A 24,325-nucleotide genomic window follows, 5' to 3' on the forward strand; every position below is an offset into this window, starting at 1 on the left:
CAGTCATGTCTGACTCTTTGCGACCCCATGGACTGTATCCCACCAGGTTCCTCTGTCCTTTAGGCAAGAATACTAGAATGAATAGCCATTTCCTTCTGCAAGGGATCTTCCTGACCCAGGGATCGAACCCGGGTCTTTTGCATGGCAGGCAGATTCTTTATCATCTGAGCCACCAGGGAAGGCCAATTGCTTGGAATAAGAGAATGATTTTTGAATTGGGCACTTTTTAACTTAAAAAGATTTAGAAGTAAGTATTGACGTGAAGCAAACTCATAGTAGAAAGATATCAAATAAACCAAACATAGTATTACTGTTTTGTAATAAGTCTTGGAGAAAATCTATATTTTGAGTACATTAAGAGAATCTGGGATATTAGTCTACCTAACAGGTCAGCCCTGTGATACCAATTTACAATGTATAGTTGAGTAACTTATTTTGGCTTATGATTTTAAGAGAATTTTATAAAAGTTATAAACATTACTGGAAAAGTCAAGAAAACTTTGAATATACCATATTTTTATATTTAAATCATCAGATGCAGACAGCCAACTGCAGTGTTTCAAGGAATGGACCTTAGGGCTAGACTGATGGAGCTGGAACCCAGTTCTGCCAGTCACTGGCTGTGTGACCTCAGACAAGTTACTTAACCTCTTTGCGCTTCCACTGCCCCCATCTGAAAACCTGAGGAGAACAGTCCCCCACCCCACGTGTTGTCACAGTCACCATCGAATGAAGTAATATACAGAACACGCTAAAGCCAGTGCTGGTGTAGGGCACCCTGCACAAGTTTCTGCTATTATCATTATTAGATTACATGGGAACAATGGGAGTATTTCCACACTTCTGCTTGTTAGACAAAGGCTTCAAAAAGGAAACAAACATATTTGATTTCTAAATGTGTAATATTCATAGGAGTTTGAGTAAATGAATTTATAACTAAGATCTCATCCACACACATACAGACACAGATACTCACAAACCCCACCAACTTACACGACAATTGAGTCAGCAGAGAGAGAGAGGAAAATGAAGCAAACTGCTAAGATAAACAGAGGAGAGTCCAAGGCTAACTGCCCAGGCTTCTCTTGCTTCAGATTCTTTTAAGGCGCATGTGCCCACCCTACCCCTGGCTTTCAGGAGACCCTCTGCCCTTAAGATACAGTCCTCTTAGAGGCTCCCTCTAGCAGAGTGGATTTCTATTACTTGCCACACCTACAGCTCCTCACTGTGTTGAATGGGGCTCTGCAATGCCTGGCTCCACTCGCCAGGTATGAGGCAGGCTCCACCTGCTGTCCCATTCTGGCAAGAAGGGGAAAAAAAGAAACCCCCTGCCTTCACAGTCTGAGATCCTCAGCCAACCACAAGGAGCTGTTAAGCAAAGTACTTAACCTGTCAGTGCCCACATTTTCTCATCTTTGAAGTGGGGATTGAACATCACACCTCCTTCGACTTAACTGTGGTGATCATTTGACAATACTGCAATATCGAATCATTAGACTGTACACCTGAAGAGAACACAATGTTATACGTCACTTACTCCTCAATTATTCTTTAAAAATGCATCTTTTAAAGAGAGTTTTAAAAAAGCAGAGAAACAGTACCTATTGCACAGGTGTGTTGTATAAAGATACGATGAGTTAACAAATGAAAAAAGCTTAGTACTGGCTGGTTCTAGTGGCCTGTGAACCCTACATTAGAGTAAGCTTTTATGACTGCCTTCAGTCAATTTGAAAACATACAGCTGCATTTAATACCTATCTATGAGTATATCTGTTTTAACAGAGTTAGGAAACGTCTTTTAAAGAAAAGGAGAAACTACATTAAGCTCTAAAGGTACAATGCCAGAAGAATTATGAGGACCAGATGGTTTGCTTAGAGCTGTACAGAATCGCAGGTTCAAAAAATACTCCTGGGCTTCATTGGTGGCTCAGTGGTAACGAATCTGCCTCCCAAAGTGAGAGACAAGAGTTTGATTCCTGATTTGGGAAAATCCCACATGCCTGGGAACAACTAAGCCCGTGCACAGCAACTATTGAGGCTGTGCTCTGCAGCCTGAGAGCCCCAACTACTGAAGCCCAAGCATACTAAAGCCCATGCTCCAGAACTAGAGAAGCCCGCACTCAACAGAGGGCAGGCCCCTGCTTTCCGTAACCGGGAAAAGCCCATGTGCGCTAACAAAGACCTTCAGCTCAGTTCAGTTCAGTTCAGTCGCCCAGTAGTATCCGACTCTTTGCGACCCCATGAATCGCAGCACACCAGGCCTCCCTGTCCATCACCAACTCCCGGAGTTCACTCAGACTCACGTCCATCGAGTCAGTGATGCCACCCAGCCATCTCATCCTCTGTCGTCCCCTTCTCCTCTGCCCCCAATCCCTCCCAGCATCAGAGTCTTTTCCAAGGATCCAATGCAGCCAAAAATAAACAAAATTATTTTTAAAAAACCACCCTCCTGAAGCGTATTTTATGTTGAAAACAAACAGAACTGCTGCCTGGAAGCGTGAACATCCTTTAGCTTCTGTCAGTCTGCTGTCCCACTGCTGACCCATCCGTGTCCAACCGTTACTATGTAAACTGACTTTCTCCAATGATATCGTCAGGCACCGTGGACCACCAGAAAGAAGATGACAGATTCAAGTTGTTGAACTTCTGGTCTAAACGGAGAGATAAACAGGTTAACAAGCCATTTCAAAAAGAAGTTAACTAAGAGCTTGTAAGTGTGCTCTGAGTGCTCAGAGGAAAAAGAAAAATTTTAGAAGGTGTTTTCCACTCCACAAGTGCCATTCTTAATTTGCATGGTTAAATCTAAAAACAATCTCCCCACCGTGAAGATGCTCAAGGTTTAGGAATTAACTTTCATACAAAAAGTACATGTCAAGAGGACTCCTGTCTAATAAGAAATCACCAATATTTAATCATTCTGATAAAAAAAAAACCATGTATATAGTTCATATAAAATTTTTATATGTATTTTTATCTTATTTCCTTTTGGAGTATCCTCAAACTTTTTTTCATTTAAATTCCTGAAGAATATTCATTTGGAGCTAATAGAATATTTTCCCATATTCTGTCTAATTACCAGGAATTATGTATCAAAATCCTTTGGTAAAAAGTGTGTCTTAGTCGCTCAGTCGTGTCCAACTCTTTGTGACCCCATGGACTGTAGCCCACCAGGTTTCTCTGTCCGTGGAATTTTCCAGGCAAGAATACTGGAGTGGATTGCCATTCCCTTCTCCAAAGGAACTTCCCAACCCAGGGATCAAACTCTGGTCTCCTGCATCGGAGGCAGATTCTTTACTGTTTGAGCTAATGTCATCTTGCCTAGGTGACCACAGTCTGGCACCCAGCACTCTCAGACACACTCCCGTAGCCTGCCTCCTCATGGGCAGTCCTGGTATGACCCAGGAATGTGTTTACAAGGCTCGGAAAGTGCAGGGAGATACAGTGCCCTCACTCTGGAAGTTAGGTCATCTGGGCAGACCTGGAGTCTCACGTCTTAGAAGCTATACAGTTCCTGATAGATAGAGGCCTGAAAACACACTCTCTGTTGATGCCTATGCTTCCTTGAAGGAACATAGCTTTCCCAGCATTCTGTGTGCTGAGTCACACTGCTTGAAAACGCTTGCTTGGAAGTCATTTTTCAGTAGCAATTTCATCTGACGGTGTGACCGTAGGGAAGGCCCCCAATCTCACAGGGAAAGGCAAACCAACATCCAGACGTCTCTTCCATCACATTTTCTCTGTAGTGGAGATCCAGAGAGCATAGGTCTGTCTGGAAAATTCTTGGATACTGCGGGGACACACCCTGAGTGTGAACCTGGATACCAGAGGTGGCAAAATTCACATTTTACTCTCGGTTGGCCCTGCAACGGTGTGGCCTAACAACTGCTTGAAAATCCAGCCAATTGCTGTTTTCTTACTGTGACAGCAATAGCTTTGGTCCACCCATTGGGATTTCTGAACCAAGCAGGTGGCTCACAACTCCTAGCCACAGGACCGTTTCCAGTGGAATGTCACCTCAACTGGGTAACCACAGTACGGCACTCACCACTCTTAGTAAAAAGAGGGTTATCTAAAGAACGGCTTTATTTTCAAATCATTTATGGTTGTATGTTTCCCTCTTGTGGTAGAAAATGGAAACACAAGCAAGATTTCCTATGTCCCTTGGAGTTCTGTGATAGTCAGTGATTGACCGTCTCTCAAATAGTAAAGATGTGGTGGATTTATTGACTTTTAAGAAGAACAGAGGAACAGTGATGTTATGTTTTCTGTCTCATTACTAAGGATGTTTCCAATTACATGGCTTAGCCAAAGTACGATGTGCAGCTGCAAAGAAACTGAAAGAGAGGAAGGACATCTTTTTCTATGGGATCTTTTTGAGCCGGAACATCTGTAAAATGGGGATAGAAAAACTTCCTTTAAAGGTTCTGACATCAATGAAGAAAGGCATGTAAAGTCCTTATCACCATGCCTGGCTATAGACTAGCCACTCAGTAACTATTACATAAACAACCAAAATAGAGATATTGGCAAAGACATGTTCCATCTTTCTAACACATGCCTTGATCTCTAGAGCAGAAGGTCCAGGCAGGAGTGGATCAATGCTATGCGTCAGTCAGAGTAGACACCTACAACAGGGAAGGAAAAAGGTAAAAGAAGGGGTCAGACGGTCTTGGGTCTAAATCCTGCCTTTGCCAGCTTCTGGCTGTGTATGGCCTTTCTGGTTTCAGTTTTCTTATTTGTAAAACAGGGGCAAAGACATTGCTTTAAAGGCCATGTCCAGTAGGAGATCATTGCAATAGGTCTTGATGTGCTGGGCAGTATCCCAAGAGCTTTACAAGCATTAACTCAATCTTCACAACAACCCTCCAAGATCAATACCATTATTCTCAGCCCCTACCTTAGGATACAGAGGTTATGTCATCCGCCCAAGGTCAAGTAGCTGGGAAAGTGTGGAGACAGGTTTTGAACTCAGGCAATCTGGCCCCAGAGCCTACACTCCTGCTATAACAGGTGGCCATGTGAATGGCAAGTACTCAACGAGAAATAGCTTTTAAAACAGTGATCTAAAGAAATGTGATCATTTTTTCTACCCTACATCATTTATGGGAATTCCTGGGATGAACAGCAGCTCAAGTGGGCAGAGGCAGGACTCTCACTGGGCCTTAAGATTTAAGTGAGAACAAGGCTTCAGGAAAATCAAATGTTATACCACAACACAAAAGATTTGGAAATAGAGTTCTAGATAGCTCTATTAAAATGAATTTCCTTGAAGAATTCAGCACAGTGGAAATCTGGGTTTGAAGCCCTACTCCTGATAATTTGTAGTATCTTGGTGATCTTGAACAAATCAGTGATCCTCTGTTTCCTCATCTGTGAAACAGAGATCTAAATACCAACTTGTTAAGAGTTGATAAGATTAAAGGAGATCATATAAAGGGCTTATCATAGGACTACATGCAGGTTCTCATGCAAGTAACATGCATATAACAACCCTGTGATACAGATATCTTCATCATCCCCATTTTACAGATGAGGAAACTGAGGCTTAGAGAATAAATGATATGCTCAGTCTCTCAACTAATATATTGGAAGGCAGGCTTTCATGCCAGTTTTAATGCCAAAGCTCATGAATAGGCTGTATGGCTCCTTTGGATAATCAAGTACATCTTAACTTGGAGAAAATTAAGAGAAAATAGATTCCAGGTGACTCTCAAATTGATATTGTCCAAGTGGAAAGTATGAGTTTTGGTGCCTGTACAACCCACTGCACTTGGACTTGTCAGCCTCCAGAACTGTGAGAGAGTAAGTTTCTGTTGTTCTAAGCCACTCACTTTATGGTACTGTGTGTTACAGCAGCCCCAGGAAACTAATACAGTAAATGGTTAAAAAAAGAGAGAGAAAAAAAGCCCAACTCCAGTGACAGCTGATCCCTTCGCAGCTGGGTGGCTGGTGTGAGAGAGAGACCCTTAGGTGGACCCCCCACACATACACCTCTTTCCATTGCCCCAGAGTATTGGTTCTTATCACTAAATAACACGGTGCATATACAAACAAGCGTCCATCCTTGCTCAGTGACGAGGAGAAAGACAGAACTTGTTTCTCTGTAACCTCAGTGCCTGGAATGAAGTATGGTGAGTAGTAAACAAATGTCTGAGTGGCTAGGTTGTCAGTAGTGAGAGTTGAAGGACCTCAGTGAATAGGGTTCCTGATGAACAAAGATGAGTTTTTCCAGGCAGTAGTCAAGTAAGCAGTCCTCACGCTGAGACAAACTTCAACTATAAAATTCCTCCCACATCATAGGGGACTTTCCAAAGCACAACAGAGAAGCTCTGCCTGAGACTTGACATTTCAGGGAGTTTCTATAGGACACAGACTTGTGCAGTAACAGAAAGGAACAGAGTCAGAAGCAGCAATAGTGAAGGAGGTAGAGAGCTGGTTAGTGTGTGTGGTTGAGGCCAAAAGCTTGTGCTGCTTCCTAGAGAAGCACTGGGTGACTGCCCGTACAGACAGAGAGGTTTTCAAGGTGCTCATTCCAGAAGGCGAACTTCAGCGTGGGGTAGAAAAGTGATGAGAAAAAGTTAGAGTGACAGACACTAAGTAACAAGAGAAAAAAAAGGTCATGGACGACCCCAGCCCCTTCGCTGAGATCTAGGGGAAAGAGCACAGCTGCACTGCACCTCTCTCCCATCACGGTCAACAAAAGACTTCAAAATGCAGCACTTGGATACAACCTCAAAAACGACAGAATGACCTCTGCTCATTCCCAAGGCAAACCATTCAATATCACAGTAATCCAAGTCCATGCCCTGACCAGTAATGCTGAAGAAATTGAAGGTGAACGGTTCTATTAAGACCTACAAGGCCTTCTAGAACTAACACCCAAAAAAGAAGTGCTCTTCATTATAGAGGACTGAAAGTAGGAAGTCAAGAGCTACCTGGAGTAACAGGCAAACTTGACCTTGGAGTATAAAACGAAGCAGGTCAAAGGCTAACAACTTTTGCCAAGCGACTGCACTGGTCATAGCAAACACCCTCTTCCAACAACACAAGAGAAGACTCTACACATGGACATCACCACATGGTCAATTCAGAAATCAGATTGATTATATTCTTTGCAGCCAAAGATGGAGAAGCCCTACACGGCAAAAACAAGACTGGGAGCCGACTGTGGCTCAGATCATGAACTCATTACTGCCAAATTCAGACTTAAATTGAAGAAAGTAGGGAAAACCACTAGACCATTCAGGTATAACCTAAATCTAATCCCTTACAATTATACAGTGGAAGTGACAAATAGATTCGATTAGATCTGATAGGGTGCCTGAAGAACTATGGATGGAGATTCGTGACACTGTACAGGAGGCAGGGATCAAGACCATCCCCAAGAAAAAGAAATGCAAAAAGGCAAAATGGCTGTCTAAAGAGGCCTTACAAATAGCTGAGAAAAGAAGAAATACTAAAGGCAAAGGAGAAAAGGAAAGATATACCCATTTGAATACAGAGTTCCAAAGAATAGCAAGGAGAGATAAGAAAGCCTGCCTCAGTGATCAGTGCAAAGAAATAGAGGAAAACAATAGAATGGAAAAGACTAGAGATCTCTTCCAGAAACTCAGAGATACCAAAGGAACATTTCATGCAAGGATGGGCTCAATAAAGAACATAAATGGTATGGACCTAACAGAAGCAGAAGATACTAAGAGGTGGCAAGAATACACAGAAGAACTACACAAAAAAGATCTTCATGACCCAGATAACCACTATGGTGTGATCACTCACCTAGAGCCAGACATCCTGGAATGCGAAGTCAAGTGGGGCTTAGGAAGCCTCACCACGAACAAAGCTAGTGGAGGTGATGGAATTCCAGTTGAGCTATTTCAAATCCTAAAAGATGATGCTGTGAAAGTGCTGCACTCAATATGCCAGCACATGTGGAAAACTCAGCAGTGGCCACAGGACTGGAAAAGGTCACTTTTCATTCCAATCCCAAAGAAAGGCAATGCCAAAGAATGCTCAAACTACCACACAATTGCACTCATCTCACATGCTAGTAAAGTAATGCTCAAAATTCTCCAAGCCAGGCTTCAGCAGTACGTGAACTGTGAACTTCCAGATGTTCAAGCTGGATTTAGAAAAGGCAGAGGAACCAGAGATCAAATTGTCAACATCTGCTGGATCACTGAAAAAGCAAGAGAGTTCCTGCTTTATTGACTAGGCCAAAGCCTTTGACTGTGTGGATCACAATAAACTGTGGAAAATTCTTCAAGAGATGGAAATACCAGACCACCTGACCTGCCTCCTGAGAAATCTGTATGCAGGTCAAGAAGCAACAGTTAGAACTGGACATGGAACAACAGACTGGCTCCAAATCAGGAAAGGAATAGGTCAAGGCTGTATATTGTCACCCTGCTTATTTAACTTATATGAAGAGTACATCATGAGAAATGCTGGGCTGGAGGAAGCACAAGCTGGAATCAAGATTGCCAGGAGAAATATCAATAACCTCAGATATGCAGATGATACCACCCTTATGGCAGAAAGTGAAGAGGAACTAAAAAGCCTCTTGATGAAAGTGAAAGAGGAGAGTGAAAAAGTTGGCTTAAAACTCAACGTTCTGAAATCAAAGATCATGGCACCTGGTCCCATCACTTCGTGGCAAATGGATGGGGAAACAATGAAAACAGTGAGAGACTTTTATTTTGGGGGGGTTCCAAAATCACTGCAGGTGGTAACTGCATCCAAGAAATTAAAAGACACTTGCTCCTTGGAAGAAAGCTATGACTAACCTAGACAACATATTAAAAAACAGAGACATTACTTTGCCAACAAAAGTCCATCTAGTCAAAGCTATGGTTTTTCCAGTAGTCACGTATGGATGTGAGAGTTGGACTATAAAGAAAGCTGAGGGCTGAAGAATTGATGCTTTTGAACTGTGGTGTTGGAGAAGACTCTTGAGAGTCCCTTGGACTGCAAGGAGATCCAACCAGTCCATCCTAAAGAAAATCAGTCCTGAGTATTCATTGGAAAGACTGATGCTGAAGCTGAAACTCCAATACTTTGGCCATCTGATGCCAAGAACCGACTCATTGGAAAAGACCCTGATGCTGGGAAACATTGAAGGCAGGAGGAGAAGGGGACGACAGATGAGATGGTTAGATGGCATCACTGATGCGATGGACATCAGTTTGAGTAGGCTCTGGGAGCTTCTGATGGACAGGGAAGCCTGGCGTGCTGCAGTCCATGGGGTCGCAGAGTTGGACACTACTGAGTGACTAAAGTGAGGGGAAACAGTACAGCCGCAGAGTACATTCTCTTTCTCTCTCTCTTTTTTTGTTAAATAACGTGTGATCTAGCTTAGTGAACTGCGCATCATTCATTCCACAATATGGATTCAGATCAACCAACCCAAGCTTTAAAACTCTCCCTGATGAAAACATCAGGTCATATACAGATGGTTACATGCCATATAATCTGCTGGTTAAAGCCAGACAAGCTTAGCAAACTGATAGAGCCTTCATGTGTTACTGGACAAATACTCCAGCCCCCTTATAAATAGCTTTCTACATTTTTTGACTTATGTCTCTAAGAGTCCTGATTCCCACTGGGATCATAAGATAATTCTCAGACTTTGTCTCAGGCTGGCCTGTGTGTAACAGAAAGCCTTGACATTAAGGACCTGTGTGGTGATAACCCATCTCAGGTTGCCCTGCCATTCTCCTCCTTCTCTGCTATGGAGTTCTATTTAAAGTTGAAGCCTGTGGGCTTGCTTTCCACAATGGCCTCCTTGTTTTGCCACTGCCTCTACATGGAATGTCTCCACTTTTTCCAGGCTTCCTTTTCATCGTCCTTCAGGACTTGGCTCAGACACATCTCCCCTGGAAGCTCCTGACTGCCTCTCCAATGCTCTTCTCCCTGGACTCCCAGTGACAATCTACAGAGGCACTGCCACACTGTCTTGCAATGCCCACTGTATGACAAGCTCCACAGGGAGCTGGAGACCACTTACACATCTGTGTGTGCCCCAAATGCACAGTCCAATACTGAGCAACAAGAAAATGCTCTGCACATATTGGCAGGTAAAATCACCCCTCAAATGTTGTCCAGGAGAAGTTGCTGGAGCAAGCAGACCCAATCAACTTATACTAGAACCACTACCCTAAAACCCTAATGAGTAGACCTGGTGTGCAAATACCAAACACTGTGATTAGTACTGAGCCATTTGGGGACAATTTTGCTGATTTGGGGGCTTGGTGCTGTATTCTTTTGAGATAACTTATGATCAGGCTGATCATATATTTCAGAAACCTAAAATTATGTAGAGCAGGTCCCCCACCCTACCCCAGGATCTGTGCATGAAACACTCTCTCTGTAAGAAAGACATTTCTGTTCTGAAATTTACAGCCTAATAGCTGTGGAGCATCTTGATAGGTTACTGGCCAACTGGAAGAAAACGAGAGAAACTGAGAAGGTGGGAGCTGCCTGGGGGACCATAAGCAAAGTAAGGCTGACAGTGTCTGTATTTCTCATCAAAATCCCTACTCCCCAGTGTAGCAACCTGCTCATTATGACTATGTGTGAGGTGCTGTGCAAGGTAACTTCCTACATATTATCTTCTTATTTTCTAAAGACATATTATTTTAATTTTACAAATGAGTAAAGAAAAAAAAAAGAGTTCAGACAGTTTGCTCAAGAACAAACAGCTAATAAACAGCATATCTAGGAATGAAACTTATGTCTGTCTGACATCAAAAGTTATACTGAAAAAAAATTTATACTGAAACAAAATTCTAATGTAAAAGGGATAATATGGATATACCAGTAAGATCCTCAAAATGGCATGATATATTTACTTTTTGGTTATTCTTTAGCACATCTGAGTTTTGGACTTTGAAAGATGATAGATAAAATTGGATGTTGAGATTTGTTTTGGCAGGAAGCTTAAGTCAAAAGTCATCATGATTGAGCTCCCTGAGTAAGACAGGCTGAAGGGTGGGATAGGGAGGAAGATGGGAGGAAGGTTTGGGAGGGAGGGGACATGGGTGTACCTATGGCTGATTCCTGTTGATGTATGAAAGAAAACCATAAAATTCTGTAAAGCAATTATCCTTCAATTTAAATTTTTATATAAAAAAAGAAGGGTTAAAAAAAAAAAGTCACCGTGGTGTGACTCTCCTAAAGCAACAGTGAAACTCTCATTTGAGTTCAGGCACTTTACAGTTCCCCAAAATTTGGTACGCTCATTATTTAAACTAAGTATCATAAAACTCCCCAATAGAGCAGATACTAGAATTGATTCCATTTTACAAGTGCAAAAACTGAGATTTACTTATGCAGAATACATGATGAAAAATATGAAAGTGTTAATCGTTCAGTCATGTCTAACTCTTTGCAATCCCATGGATTGCTAGGCTCCTCTGTCCATGGAATTCTCCAGGCAGGAATACTGGAGTGAGTAGTGATTCCCTTCTCCAGGGGATCTTCCGACCGAGCGATCGAAACCCTGTGTCCTGCGCTGCAGACAGATTCTTTACCATCTGAGCCACCACGGAAGCCCAGAATACATGATATTGTACAATAAATTGTACAACTGAGATCTGAATCAAAATCTTCCATTCTAATCCATCACTATGAACTAAAGTTATTTGGTAAGGAGCCACCAAATGGCCTGTTTCCCATCTGACATTATGTCAGGAGTCTACAGAAGCACTGTGGATAACAGAGCTCTGGAATCTTCTTGTCTGGAATCTTGTCGGTCATTACTATTAGCATACTTTAAATGGGACAGCATTGGTATTATCTATCAGGTATATACATTTTAAACCAGTGATTGTACCTTGCCTCCACCCTCACTTCACTTTCAGCTGAGTTCTCCCTGATTCCTCTTTATCATCTGTGCTTGCTCAGAAATTACCTTGCCTGGGAAGAGAAGACATCCTCGGTCTTCCCTTCCCCTTCAAGGTGGGGTTGAGTGGCTCTGTGTTCCTTTGATTCCCTGAACTTCTCCCTTGGAGATTCAGCGAGAGTGTAACCCTGCCAACACCTTGATTTCAGACTTCTGGTCTCCAGCACGGTGAGAAAATACATTTCTGTAGTCTGAAGCCACCCAGCTTGGAGTCATTTGTCATAGCAGCAACAGGAAGCTAATACACTAGTATTCGAACCATATTTTTATAACTGCTTATAAATTCTGCTCTACTGGCATGAATCCTGAGAACAAAGACTTTGTCTTATTCATTTTTGTACCTACAACCATCTCACACTGCCTGGCACAGAGTCCTCCGCAATGCTTACTGAATGAGAAAATCCACGTAGCCCAGGAGGTTCACAGCAATGCCAGCATACATCTCTTGCAGCTTCTGGTCTACAGCATGACATTGGCATGGGTCAGCTAACCATCTCTCAGATCCATCCTAAGATACCCATCTTCAACTACCCACTGCTAGCTCATGGCTCCAATGAGGTGAAGGCCTCAGATCAATGCTCTCGTGACTGACACAGCAACTGTGAACCTCTGTCTCACAGATCAAATTCAAGGGATAATATATGGACAGAGATGGAATGGGAGGTGCTGGCAGGCACAGAAGACCATCCCCTCTGCCCTCCCCTGGCTTCAGAATTTGGAATAACCAAAAACATTATTAGAATCATCAGAATCTTTTGTTTACTAAACACTTATGTCAGGCACTATGATAAATCCTCCCCAAATTTTACTTCATCTCCTGATATGAATTTTTAAGGCAGGTATTATTTACTGTCTTCATTACTTACAGGGTAACTTGCTATGCTGAACTGTGTGATGAGAGTATTTCTCATGGATTTGACCTCAGAGGGCTTGGCATCAACTGCATGGCCCAACATAGAGAGGCAGCTGGCTTCTGTGACAGGAGCCAACCTTATTCCTGATTCCCTCTGAGCTTTCTACATTTATTTCCCTTTTGCTTCATTTTTAAGTGGATTTCATTTTGCTCCACAAAATGTATTTTCCAAAGTCCTCATGGGAGCAGTGTAACATAATAGTTTTATTACTAAAGCAAAAGGTCCTTCCCCATCCCCACCCACTTATGGCATCCCGGCTCCTTCTTCTGGCCTCCTTGCAATCCTAGGATGATCTCTCAGAGCTGAGGTGGGTACAGGCTAAACATCTAGGTTTTTGTTTCTTGTGGCTTTGAGCTGATAGGATTCCTTTCGAGGTTCAGGGTCATTTTGTCTACTTGGATTTTCACAAACCTTCCTACTGTGCACAGTTTCTAAATGCACTGAAACATGTTGAGATGTTTATCAGGATGGAAGAGAATTCCCAGGCCTCTGCGGTAAACTGTAGAAGGTAAGCAGCATGCCAGAATCTCCCTCATCATGACCTGTCTTCTAAATTCTTCTTTTCAGGGCAGTGTGCTTGAACAGTATAAAATATAACTCATTTTCAACAGTTACATGAGAGTATTTGCATCTAAATTAATATTTTCTCCTTCAAGACAAGCACCCTGGGAAGCAGCGCATGTATTCAAACAATGTTGACGCTGCACTAACATTTCTGGAACTCTTTTTTAGCAACTGTCTTTACAGTCAGTGGCACTTTTCTTTGAAAGTCTTCAGTCATGACAAATTTCATCCTTTGAGAATAGATGTGAACTTTGGAAAGAGATAAAAATTGCTTGGAGCCACGTCTAATGAATAAAGTGGGTGATCAAATCTTGTTATATCGTTTTAGGTGAAAAATGAGGCATGACTATAAAATAATGTGACTGGTTTCCCTAGGTGACCCATAAACCGACTGGCTGAAAAATAACTCCCATAGAGGAGTTTCAAAATGCTTTCAGCGCTAGACGCATCACTGGAATAAGTGTACGGTTCCCAGAGTGGTGATTTGGCAGGGAACAATACTAATTTGGATATATAAGTTCAAATACATTTGTAAAAAAAAAAAAGAAAAGAAATCTGACTGCTTACACTCAAAAATGAAGAAGCTGTTCTCCTGGAGAAACTTCTTTTTTTGACAGTCTGGTTGGCTTTGGACAAGGAGTCTGCTGAGAAAAGTAGGCTCATCTCCTGCAGAAAGTCTTCATTGAACACACTATCCCCTCCTACACTCACTCCCACCCCAAGCTGGGGCAGGCGTCCCTGCCCGGTGTCCACAGCGATCTCTTTAAGTATCAGCTCTTATAAAATGTAATGGTGATTGTCTGTTTTTGTGTCAGTCTTCTTCCTGCAACTGGAGGCCCCCTGAGAATGAGGACCTTTGTGTATCAATAGCGCTCAGTGTGCACAGAAGCACAGGACACTAACTCCTATTCTTGATGTGGACCGTTTGCCTTTGTTTCTCACATTCCTGGGGCTTTACCTGCCAAACATAACTTCTGTGTGGCAACCAAAACTGAATATTCAGTCTGTGTAAAATCCACCTATACAAATTTATAGAGGCCTCAGGTACAGTACAGGCTTCCCTGGTGGCACAGTAGTAAAGAATCCACCTCCCAATGCAGTAGACGGAAGAGAAGCAGGTTCAATCCCTGGGTTGGGAAGACCCCTTGGAGTAGGAAATGACAACCTATTCCAGTATTCTTGCCTGGGAAACCCCAGGGACAGAGGAGCCTGGTGGGCTACAGTCCACAGGACTGCAAAGCGTCCAACATGACTGAATGACCGAGTACACATCCAGAACAAGGTACAGCAGTGGTTGCTTGTGATGAAGGGGTAGGGGAGCAAGAGGGATTGATTGCTAATGCACAGGGCTTCTATCAAGGTGATGGAAATATTTTAAAATTAGATTGTGGTGATGGCTGCATAATGCTATAAATGGACTAAAAAAAACACTGAGTCATATACTTTAAATGGATAAATTGTGTGGTGTGTGAATTATATCTCAATAAAGTTGCTTTAGTTAAAAAGTCCTCCATAATGGGAATAATTTGTGCCTACGTTCCTTTCTAGGCCTGTTGTTAGAATAAATGATAGTCAAGGTCTTTTCAAATAATCTAGTTACCAATATAAAATTAAGCCTCTGTGTTTTCTCTGTAACTCTATCACTTGAAAATGACTGAGTGGTTTTCACTAAATTTGGAAAGCATGTTTAGGATAATGAGGACTGTGGGGTGTTTTCTAATATCAATTCTCCCTTTCATTTAGACTGACACCCCCAATATTTAGCCTAACACATAGCACTCAGCATAGCATTGATACATCAGAGATAGTACAGGTTCAATTCCAAACTACTGCAATTAAGTGAATACTGCAGTAAGGCAAGTCACATAAACTTTTTGGTTTCTCAGTGTATAAAAATGATATTTACATTATTCCGTGGTCTATTCAGTGTTCATTAGTATCATGTCTAAAAAAACATATATACTTTAATTTCAAAGTACTTTATTGGTTAAAAAAATACTAATCATCATCTGAGCCTTCAGCAAGTTATCATCTTTTTGTAATAGTAACTTCAAAAATCATTGATCATGTAACAAATACAATAATGATTAAAAAAATCCTGAAATATTGCAAGAATTACCAAAATTTGACACAGAGACATGAAATGAGCAAATGTTATAGAAAAAAAAATCATCACAGGATTGCCAAAAATCTTCAATTTGCAAAAAATTTAGTATCTGAGAAGCACAATAAAGCAAAGTGCAGCAGAATGAGGTATGCCTGTATTTCCCAGCATCCCTTGCAGCTAGAGGAGGCCTTAGCCTGTTTCAGCCAATGGGACAAGAATGAAATTGATTACATGCAGTCTCTGAGAAAGGTGTGCCTTCCTTCACTTTTCTCCCCTTCCTGTTAGTTAAAATGACCATAGGGTGGTAGGCAACCATGTTGGACTATGCAGATAAGGGCAACTCACTAGGGGAGGCTGATCAACAAGAGAGAAGCATGCACCTTCTGACACAATGGGGCCACCACACCAGCCCTGGACTCCCCACACCCAGTCTGTTACAAAGGGTTCTATTACTACAAACTTTTATTTTATTTAAGTAACTTATTTTCAAACTCTGCTATAGCAGCCAAAACCTACATTTTAATTAATATAAAATTTGGTGTTCTATACCAAAACAGAATCTAAATATGTAGCATTAGCATAATTTTTATGGCCATGGCAAAAGTTTTACCACTGCTATCTTGGAAGACAGACCATGGGCCAACCAAAGGTGTAGCTCTAGGCAGATGGTTAGGAGAGTTCAGAAGAGGAATGTTTGTTGGCTGCTTCTTGCCACAATACAGAGAGAAGCTCAGACAAAAACTAGCCAGTCTGCAAGCAGAAATGGAGATTATGATTCTGCCAAGGGAAGTTTTCTTTGGCTGTGGCTTGTACACCATGTTGCCCAAGCCTAGTAATTTGTGCACTGCAGAGCTGAGATGAAGACCATTTGTGTACCCAAGCTAAAACAGCTATCCATGAAGCAGGAGATGAAGCAGAAAAGGCTGTGGCCTCAAATCTTTCCTGGGATTCTCTGCCAGATGGTGGCAGCTAGCCTACCAGCAGATAACCCATTAAGGACACTCACTTCTTATCCAACCTAGCTTTTCCTGTCTTAAAGTGACCATCAGCGCTGGAGAAATCAAGGGAGGGACAAAGCATAGAGGCCAAAAGAGAAAAGCTAACATTTTCGGCTTCAAATTTCTATCTAGATGAGCACTTCCACTGCGGTTATCAGTGTTGGGAAAACAAATGACTTTTCAAAAAGATAACTGGGGTTTTAAAACAATGGGGAAGCAATATTATAATTTTGTGGTAATGTGATATCACAAACAGACATTTGTGATAATGTCTGTTTAGGTGTGGTGCTGAGTCAATTTTCCCTGGTTTCCAGAAATCCTCTCCCAGGGAGGGGATTTATGACAGTTGAGAAGACTCTGCTTTTATGCAGACAAAGGAGTTCAGAAAAATGTCTATTCACAAATGGCTTCAGTTCAAAATAGCTTTTATGCCACAGTGACATATTTTGGGCCCTTTCAGACTTTAGAAGAGCTTGCAGAAGAATGATCTGAGTGGGCTACACCTCTAAGAAAGTTAAACAGGTAAATTTCAATGGTCTATTCATTCTTCCTTAAATTTCCCTGAACTTGATGCAGACATTCCTAGTCATTCTGTAGCCCTTGGAGCTGTGCTCAAAGTTGGAAATCACCTTTTAAAAATGACTACTGAGTGTGCCAAGTAATTGAGGGCTTATTTTCATTTTTAGTTGGGAGAATTTTGAGAAAACTTTTCTTATCTGGCATCCTCAAAGGGAATAGACCACTGAGGGCTAACCCTAGGGGCTTGTTTGGAAAGGATGAAAAGGGGGTGCCTTTGCCTTGGGGGTTTGTTGTTTTTATAACTTCAACTGTTGGAAATCCCCCTTCCCAATGTTTCTCCAAATCACCACTCACATGAATCCCTGAGATACAAGGTAGAAAAGGTGGAAGTAAACACTGAGTAAACACAGTGAGGACTGCCAATCAAATCAGGCCAATGAAGATTTAGCCATAAGTCTGAAACACTTTGAACATTATGTTTTCATATTGGGAACAATGTCTTTCTTCTTTCCTCTTTATGACTGACCCAACGTGTTTCTGAAAAGAAGAAATGCAATAGGTAGGTGGTGGTACAGAAAGATTTGGTTGACTTGCCCAACCTGTTAGAAATGGTAGAGTTGGAACCTGGTCACTGGTCTTCTGATATTTCATCCAGTTGATCTTTTCCATAAATAAATATATCCCAAAGCAAGTAGTTTCATGGATAGTTATAATATCCTGGTTAAAAGTTTGGGAAAACTGGATTGGGTAATGTTAAGTAGGATTTTCAGAGCTTTTAAAACACAAATGAGTCATGTGAGTTTGCAAGAAGACCTGAGAAGAATTTAGGGAAATTCTAATTTCCACTACCCCTGGGCTGATAGACTTATCCATATGTTACAAGAATTTTCCCAGAATTAAATTGGAAATTTGGCTGTTTCCAAACTTAAATCTGAGAAAATGGCATGCAGGGAAGGTGAGATCCATTTTTCCTATAGATTCTACTACACGCCTTATTTTGGTAACTGATACATGAGTTGGTTTTTGATGTTGAATGTGATTGATTCCACCCATGAAGCACTTTCCTCCCAGGTATGATTTGCAGGTAAGGATTTTAATGCTGAATAAATATTAGTCTCTTATTCTGAACTCTAATATGCCTACAAACATCTGTGTTGCTAAAAAGTAAGTTGAAATGGTCACTACATTGTATGAGTCCAATGGGCTTAATCAGCACGGTAAGGAGACATTTGGGGGTCAAACCAACCAGTGTGAGGATCACAAACACTGGTGAGGAGCTCAAGATGAACTTGTGGTTAATCTGAAGGGTCTCCTGGGATAAAGCAGAAACCAAGACAAGCCCCATCTTCATTCACTTGGGGCTTACAGTCAAAAAGGTTTGTGTTGGAAGCCAGGTGGGTTACAGACGAGCGAATGAACACCGCTATAAGATGCAGTCAGTGTTACGATGGGGGTGAGCAAAACAGGCTATGAGCAGAAAAGAGGTGCACCTGATTCAGGGATTAGGAGCAAGGAAGTGTCAACTAAACCCAGGTCTAAGGCTGAAGAGGAGAGAAGAATGTTCCAGGTGGAACCAGACGTGAGAGAGTAAAGTGTGTTGAGGACATAGGTTAGAGACAACCCCACCCTCCAACTCTTGTTGTTTCACACTCTACAGCAAACAAACACACTAAAACACACCTCATGTTTTATATTTTACAAGGCACTTCTGCATGTATTGCTTTATTTTCTCGCTGCAACAAACTTTTCAGATGTCCCTGGCCCATGCCACACAGTCAGGAAAAGAGACAAGGAACTGTCCCCTCTATTCCTCGGATGCAAGTGATGTTACAGTAGGAAACACGGATGCTCCAGAACTGTCTTCCAAATGCTAGATTCCCACTGGGAATGGTGGAGGACACTGTCTGTCTGGCTAAAGTTTTGAGCATTTGGAAGGCACCCCAAATTCCCTCTTTTCTCACTTGGGCTAAACTGTTGTCTCGTGTACCCTATTGGGATCTAAGAAGGCATCCCTCTGGTTTGGTTGGAGTCATTAAGTGTAGAGGAAGGTAGGAGACAAAACTGAGATCTATGGCTGGGGCGGAGTGGGTGGGTAGAGGTTAATATCTGCATCAGATTGGGTATGATTAACTCAGTGTCCCCATATTAGCAGAACATTCATCACAGGAAGTCCTGCCCTTAAGCTCATCTTGAGTTTTCCCTACAGGTGTCATTCAGTTTCCAGGTGAGAGAGGGCGACCAGGTACTTTTAAATATGTTGCTTCATTTAATCGTCACAAGAGCCTCTCTGGATATGTATTGTCATTTCCAGTTTTCACAAACAAGGGGGGCAAAGGATCAGAAATTGAATAATTTGCCCACTGGAACCGTCTCCAACTCCTATGATATTTATTCTGCCTAGAATTGCTCCCCTGACAAATGTAGCTTAGAAACTTCAACTCATCCTTTAACCCTCAAATCCACTACCACGCCTTTGTGAAGACTTTCTCACTGTACCTTCCACTCTCAAGTGCAGCCTGCCATGCTCTTGCCCCTTCAGTACCTGGCACATAACTCCCTCACAACACCAAACACACTGTGGTGGTGTTTTAGTCTGTCAGTCGTGTCTGATTCCTGTGACCCCATGGACTGTAGCCTGCCAGGCTGCTCAGTGCATGGGATTGCCCAGGCAAGAATACCGGAGTGGGGTTCCCACATCCTACTCCAGGGGATCTTCCCAACTCAGGGATCAAACCCTGGACTCCTGCATTGCAAGCGGATTCTTTACCTCTGAGCCACCAGGAAAGCCTAGTTTGTCTGCTTATTCCTGTTCACTTCCACTTCTAGACTATTTCCTGAGGTCAGGAATATATTATATCCCAAGTACTTATAGCACAAGGACTGATAAGAGAAGTAAGCACATAATAGATGTTTAATGATAATAAATGTATTGGCAATAAACTATGGCTTTAAGTTATGCTTGAAATATTTTCCATACACTTCCCAATTCATAATTTCAGGCACTAGAACAGAGACTCATTGGAAGTTGCATTGTCCTAGTTACAAAGGAGTGTCACATGTAAACGGATAATTTCATCTATTCTAGAAGTATCTATAGGGAAAGATTAAGAGGGGAGAGTGGCAGAGAGAGGCTGCAGGGGAAAGTTTTCTGAAGACGCTATCTGAATTGCACCAGAGGAAAAACAGTAACATACTTAAATCCCTGGTGAGGAAAGATAGGAGGAAAAAAATCAGAGGGCAGTGAGTTGAGACCAGAAACCCAGAGAATAGGATACGATATAGGTAGGGTAAGCAGTCCATGTAGGAACTCTTAAAAAGTGTGAGTAGAATCAGGAGAGAGTCATCAAGACAAGGGAGTAAGAACTTTAAGAGAGTATGAAGTCAGCAATGCCAGATTAAACAGGAAGGTCACCTAAGATAAGGCCTAAACAGTGTTGAATAGATTTAGTAACCAGAAAGTCTTCAGTACGCTTGGCAAGAGCAATGTCAGTGAATTGGTGAAAGAAACAGAAGCCAGACTGCAGTGAGATGGTGAGTGAATGGGAAGGGAGGAATCTGTGATGGTGAATGTAGACAACTTTTACAAAGATTGACTAAAAGGGGTGGCGGGAGCAATAGGGCAGTAGCAAAAGGGTGATGAGGATTTTTATACATACTAAAATAAAAAACTTTTTAGTCTTAACTAATTCTTTCCCTTCCACCCACACTACTCTCAAATGGACAGTTTTCAAATTGGACCCGTTAAATTCCCACTATACTGTAAGTTTCTTAAGAAAAAGTCTTGTTGCTGAATCACCTTTTTATTCCACACATTTCTCTGTACATAATATAGATTCAGTATATTTCTTGAAGAAGTGAATGAAATGCAAGTTCAACACAAGTGATGACAGGGAAATGAATATGAGCTGCACTAGGATACAGCTTTTGTTCATTCTTCGTTCTTCTTTCCAGGGAATTTGAGGCTGCCTGAAAACTCAGGACCATAAAGAAAACAGATCCAGACAATCATCTCTCTCTGATACTGATAAATTATTTAACCCAGAGAGGCAAATGTATGTTGTTCCCAGTTTAGATTTGAGAGACCACTGAAAAAATAGATCCTCAGACTCCAGGGTCTCTTCATGCCCAGAAATTGTTCAAGTTCTTGGAATCAGCAGGTCTGTACTAGATTCTAAGTGCTGCCATTAGCCGCTAAACCTGCCTATGCTTCAGTTTTCTCATTGGCATCTTCAAGATGCCCATAATAGCATCTACCTCACCGGCCTGTGTGTGTGTGTGTTAGTCACTCAGTCCTATCCAGCTCTTTGTGACTCCCAGGCTCCTCTGTCCACGGAATTCGCCAAGCAAGAATACTGGGCAGCCGTTCCTTTTTTCAGGGCATCTTCTCCACCCAGGGATGGAACCCTTGTCTTCTGCGTTGGCAGGATGCAACGTCCTAGGGCTAGAGGAGGATGGATGCCATACCACAAGTGAAATGCTTTTCACAGGGCTTGGCAAAATGGCCCTCAATATATTAATAAGAGAAAAAAAAGTACTGCTAAAATGAATAAAAATATTACAAAAGGGAATGAGTTCCAGAAGAGGGGAGTATAGCCAAATCTTATGTTAATTATAGAAAGGAAACTTAAAAAAAAACTCATTCGAAAACTTTTTTATAAGAGTGAGGAAACAATCAGCCTCAGTTGTGGTTTATAAATCCACATTTTCGCAGAAGTACCAGGTTTACTGAAGAATCTAGTTCAAAATCTCACGCTAGTGGACCTGCCCCTTCTTAGTTGGTTAACGTTCCTTGGCTTGCGGACGGAACCAAGGTGTTGCGTTAACTTCCTGGCCTGCCACGACTGCTTACATATGAGCGAGCTTGAGAAGGTAGGTTCTGTTCTAATGAAAATTCAGCTCCAGCAACCTCGGTGGAACAGATCCAGAAGCAACACCGGGCAAAGACTAGCCTTTTCAAAAGCCTGAGCCCCAGCAACCAGGCGGCGCCAGGGCAGAGGGCAGAAGCTCTGTCCCAGCAAACTAGGGGATGGGGAGCGAGCCCTGGCGCGCCGTACCACCAGAGGGGAGGGTGCCCAAAGCCTGGGGCTCGCAGCCAGCGGGCAGCGCCAGTCCCAGACGGGAACAGCAGGCAACCCAGCGGGATGCAAGGAGGGTTCTGAGCAAGGCGGCGGCCTCTAACCTTTCAGGGTTAAGGTGACTGCGCTCGGCTCGGTAACTGTATCTTCACAGGCAAAAAAGGTTAATGTAAATGTCAGAGGCCCGGACGACGGCGGGGGTAGGGGAAGAGCGGAGAGGGGGAGAGAGAAGGGTGGGGCAGGAGGCTGAAGGCAGGGCCTCCCAAGGTCAAGCCCTGCTCCCCGCCTTGCGCCTCCCCGCCCGGCCAGGGCGGGGTGGGAGTGGGCGAGGGATGGGAGGAGCGGTCACAAGAGCAGTTCTGCTGCTCCCCTTGGCCACTCTCCCCCCCGGGGCGACCCACGCCCGGCCTCCGGCTAGGAAGAGACAGCGCCGAGGAGCTGGGGGTGGAGACTCGGCGGCCGCGCGCGCGGAAGTGGCCCCGCGGGAGCGCGCGCGGCAGGAGGCGGACGGGCAACTGGGGCGACCGAGGAGCTGGCACGTCCCTTACCCCGTTGGCTGCGGCGATGCGGACGATGAGCTGGATGGCCTCCTTCATGTAGAACCTGCCGTCCCCGCCTACCACCAGGGTGGCCTCCTGCCGCTGCGCCGGCTCCACGGTGGAGATGATACTCTGGATGAAATTCTCGGCATAGTTGGCGCTGCTCTGAAACACCTTCACCCGCTTCCGCAGCCCGCTCGTGCCCGGCTTCTGGTCTTGGTACGCCTTGGTCTTAACGGTCACGATCTTCACCATGGTGGCGACTTGCTTCCTGGGGCCCAGCGGACTCTGCCAAGCGAGGGGCGGCCGGAGCTGTGGCTGCAGCTGCTCTAGGATGAGAGCGCGGACGGGGTCGGGGCCACGCCGGTTGTGCTCGTCCCTCCTCCTTAAAGGGACAGGGGACGGGCACTCCGCGGCCAGCCCACCTCCTTGCAGGTCCTAGAGGGAGGGGAATGGGGAGCGCCCACCCCCAGCCTCCTGTGAGATGGGTGGAGCCTCTCTGACTTACCCTCTCTTGTCGACCAATCCACAGTAAAATGAAATCCACAACTCCTCCCCTAAGTGGAAGAGCAGAAGTTGGGTAGGGACTGGGTCACAGGGCAAGGACTTAAGGTAAAGTGGGAAAAATACAGAGCAGGGACAGGCGGACTTTGAAGACTTGGGAAGGTTCCACTTAGGACTTTTCCACTTTTTGATGGTAGAATAAGTAGAATACTTATTGCTTCTAATGCCATACCTCCAATTTTGATCTTTTACCGGGCCAGCAATATGCAGTAGGTACTCTCTGTGCTCTGGTGATGTTGAGCTGTGCGAACCCAGCTCCAGCTCCCAGTCAGCCACCTGATCAGGAGGGTGAACAAGCAATACACGTAGAACCCTTCTGTACCCATACAACCATTCTGTTTTTCACTTTCAGGACAGTATTAAATAACAGGAGACATTCATGTAATGAACAGGCTTTCTGTTAGACGAATTTGTCCACCTTCAGGCTAAAGTATTTTGAGCACGTTTAAGGTAAGCTAGGCTAAGCTACAGTGTTTGATGGATTAGGTGTACTAAATGCATTTTCCCCTCCTGATCGTATTTTCAACTTCCAGTGGGCTTATCAGGAGGTAACCCCATTGTGAGTGGAGCAAGATCTCTACAACATTTCCTGTGGTTAAGCTGGAGTTTCATGCATAAATAACTTTCTGGAAGCATATTCTGAGCAAGAGAAGTGTCAGCCTTAACTAGATTTTGACTTCTTAATCTTTCTATTCTCTCTCTAAACATTAGGGTATTTGTGATATCCCCCTGCCAATGCAGGGGAAGCAGGAGAGGAGGGTTTGATCCCTAGGTGGGGAAGATTCTCTGGAGGAGAAAATTGCAGCCTGCTCCAGTATTCTTGCCTGGAAAATCCCATGGACAGAGGAGCCTGGCAGGCTGCAGTCCATGAGGTCACAAAGAGTCGGGCATGACTGAGTGACGGAACACCCCCGCATGTTAGAAAAAGGAGTCAACTCCAAAGGTCTAATTCACCCTACTGCATTCCACCTGTTTACTGGTGGGCCACACACTACTTCTACTGGTTAGGGTGGCTACAATAATAGGTAATATTTATTGAATATAATGTTTCTAAAGTATAGGTTTTATTATTTTCACAATTTTATACTCACAAAGCTGAGATTTAAAAAGTAAAATGACTAGTCAAGACCATAGAGATAAGTACAT

The 24,325-nt window shown here is 43.3% G+C and overlaps 1 protein-coding gene across 1 annotated transcript in view; it reads right to left on the bottom strand.

Annotated features, from left to right (window-relative positions):
• The window catches only part of PGM1 (phosphoglucomutase 1), a 77,291-nt gene extending 53,734 nt beyond the window's left edge, over positions 1 to 23,557 (bottom strand). The window contains exon 1 of the mRNA XM_040232678.1: positions 22,625 to 23,557. Within this exon, the coding sequence (XP_040088612.1) occupies positions 22,625 to 22,870 (246 nt within the window). The 5' untranslated portion in view covers positions 22,871 to 23,557. The remainder of the gene's footprint in view (positions 1 to 22,624) is intronic.
• Between the last annotated feature and the right edge of the window lie 768 nt (positions 23,558 to 24,325).

The sequence above is a fragment of the Oryx dammah genome, unplaced genomic scaffold (assembly GCF_014754425.2).
Source record: "Oryx dammah isolate SB20612 unplaced genomic scaffold, SCBI_Odam_1.1 HiC_scaffold_28, whole genome shotgun sequence".
Lineage (NCBI taxonomy): Eukaryota > Metazoa > Chordata > Mammalia > Artiodactyla > Bovidae > Oryx > Oryx dammah.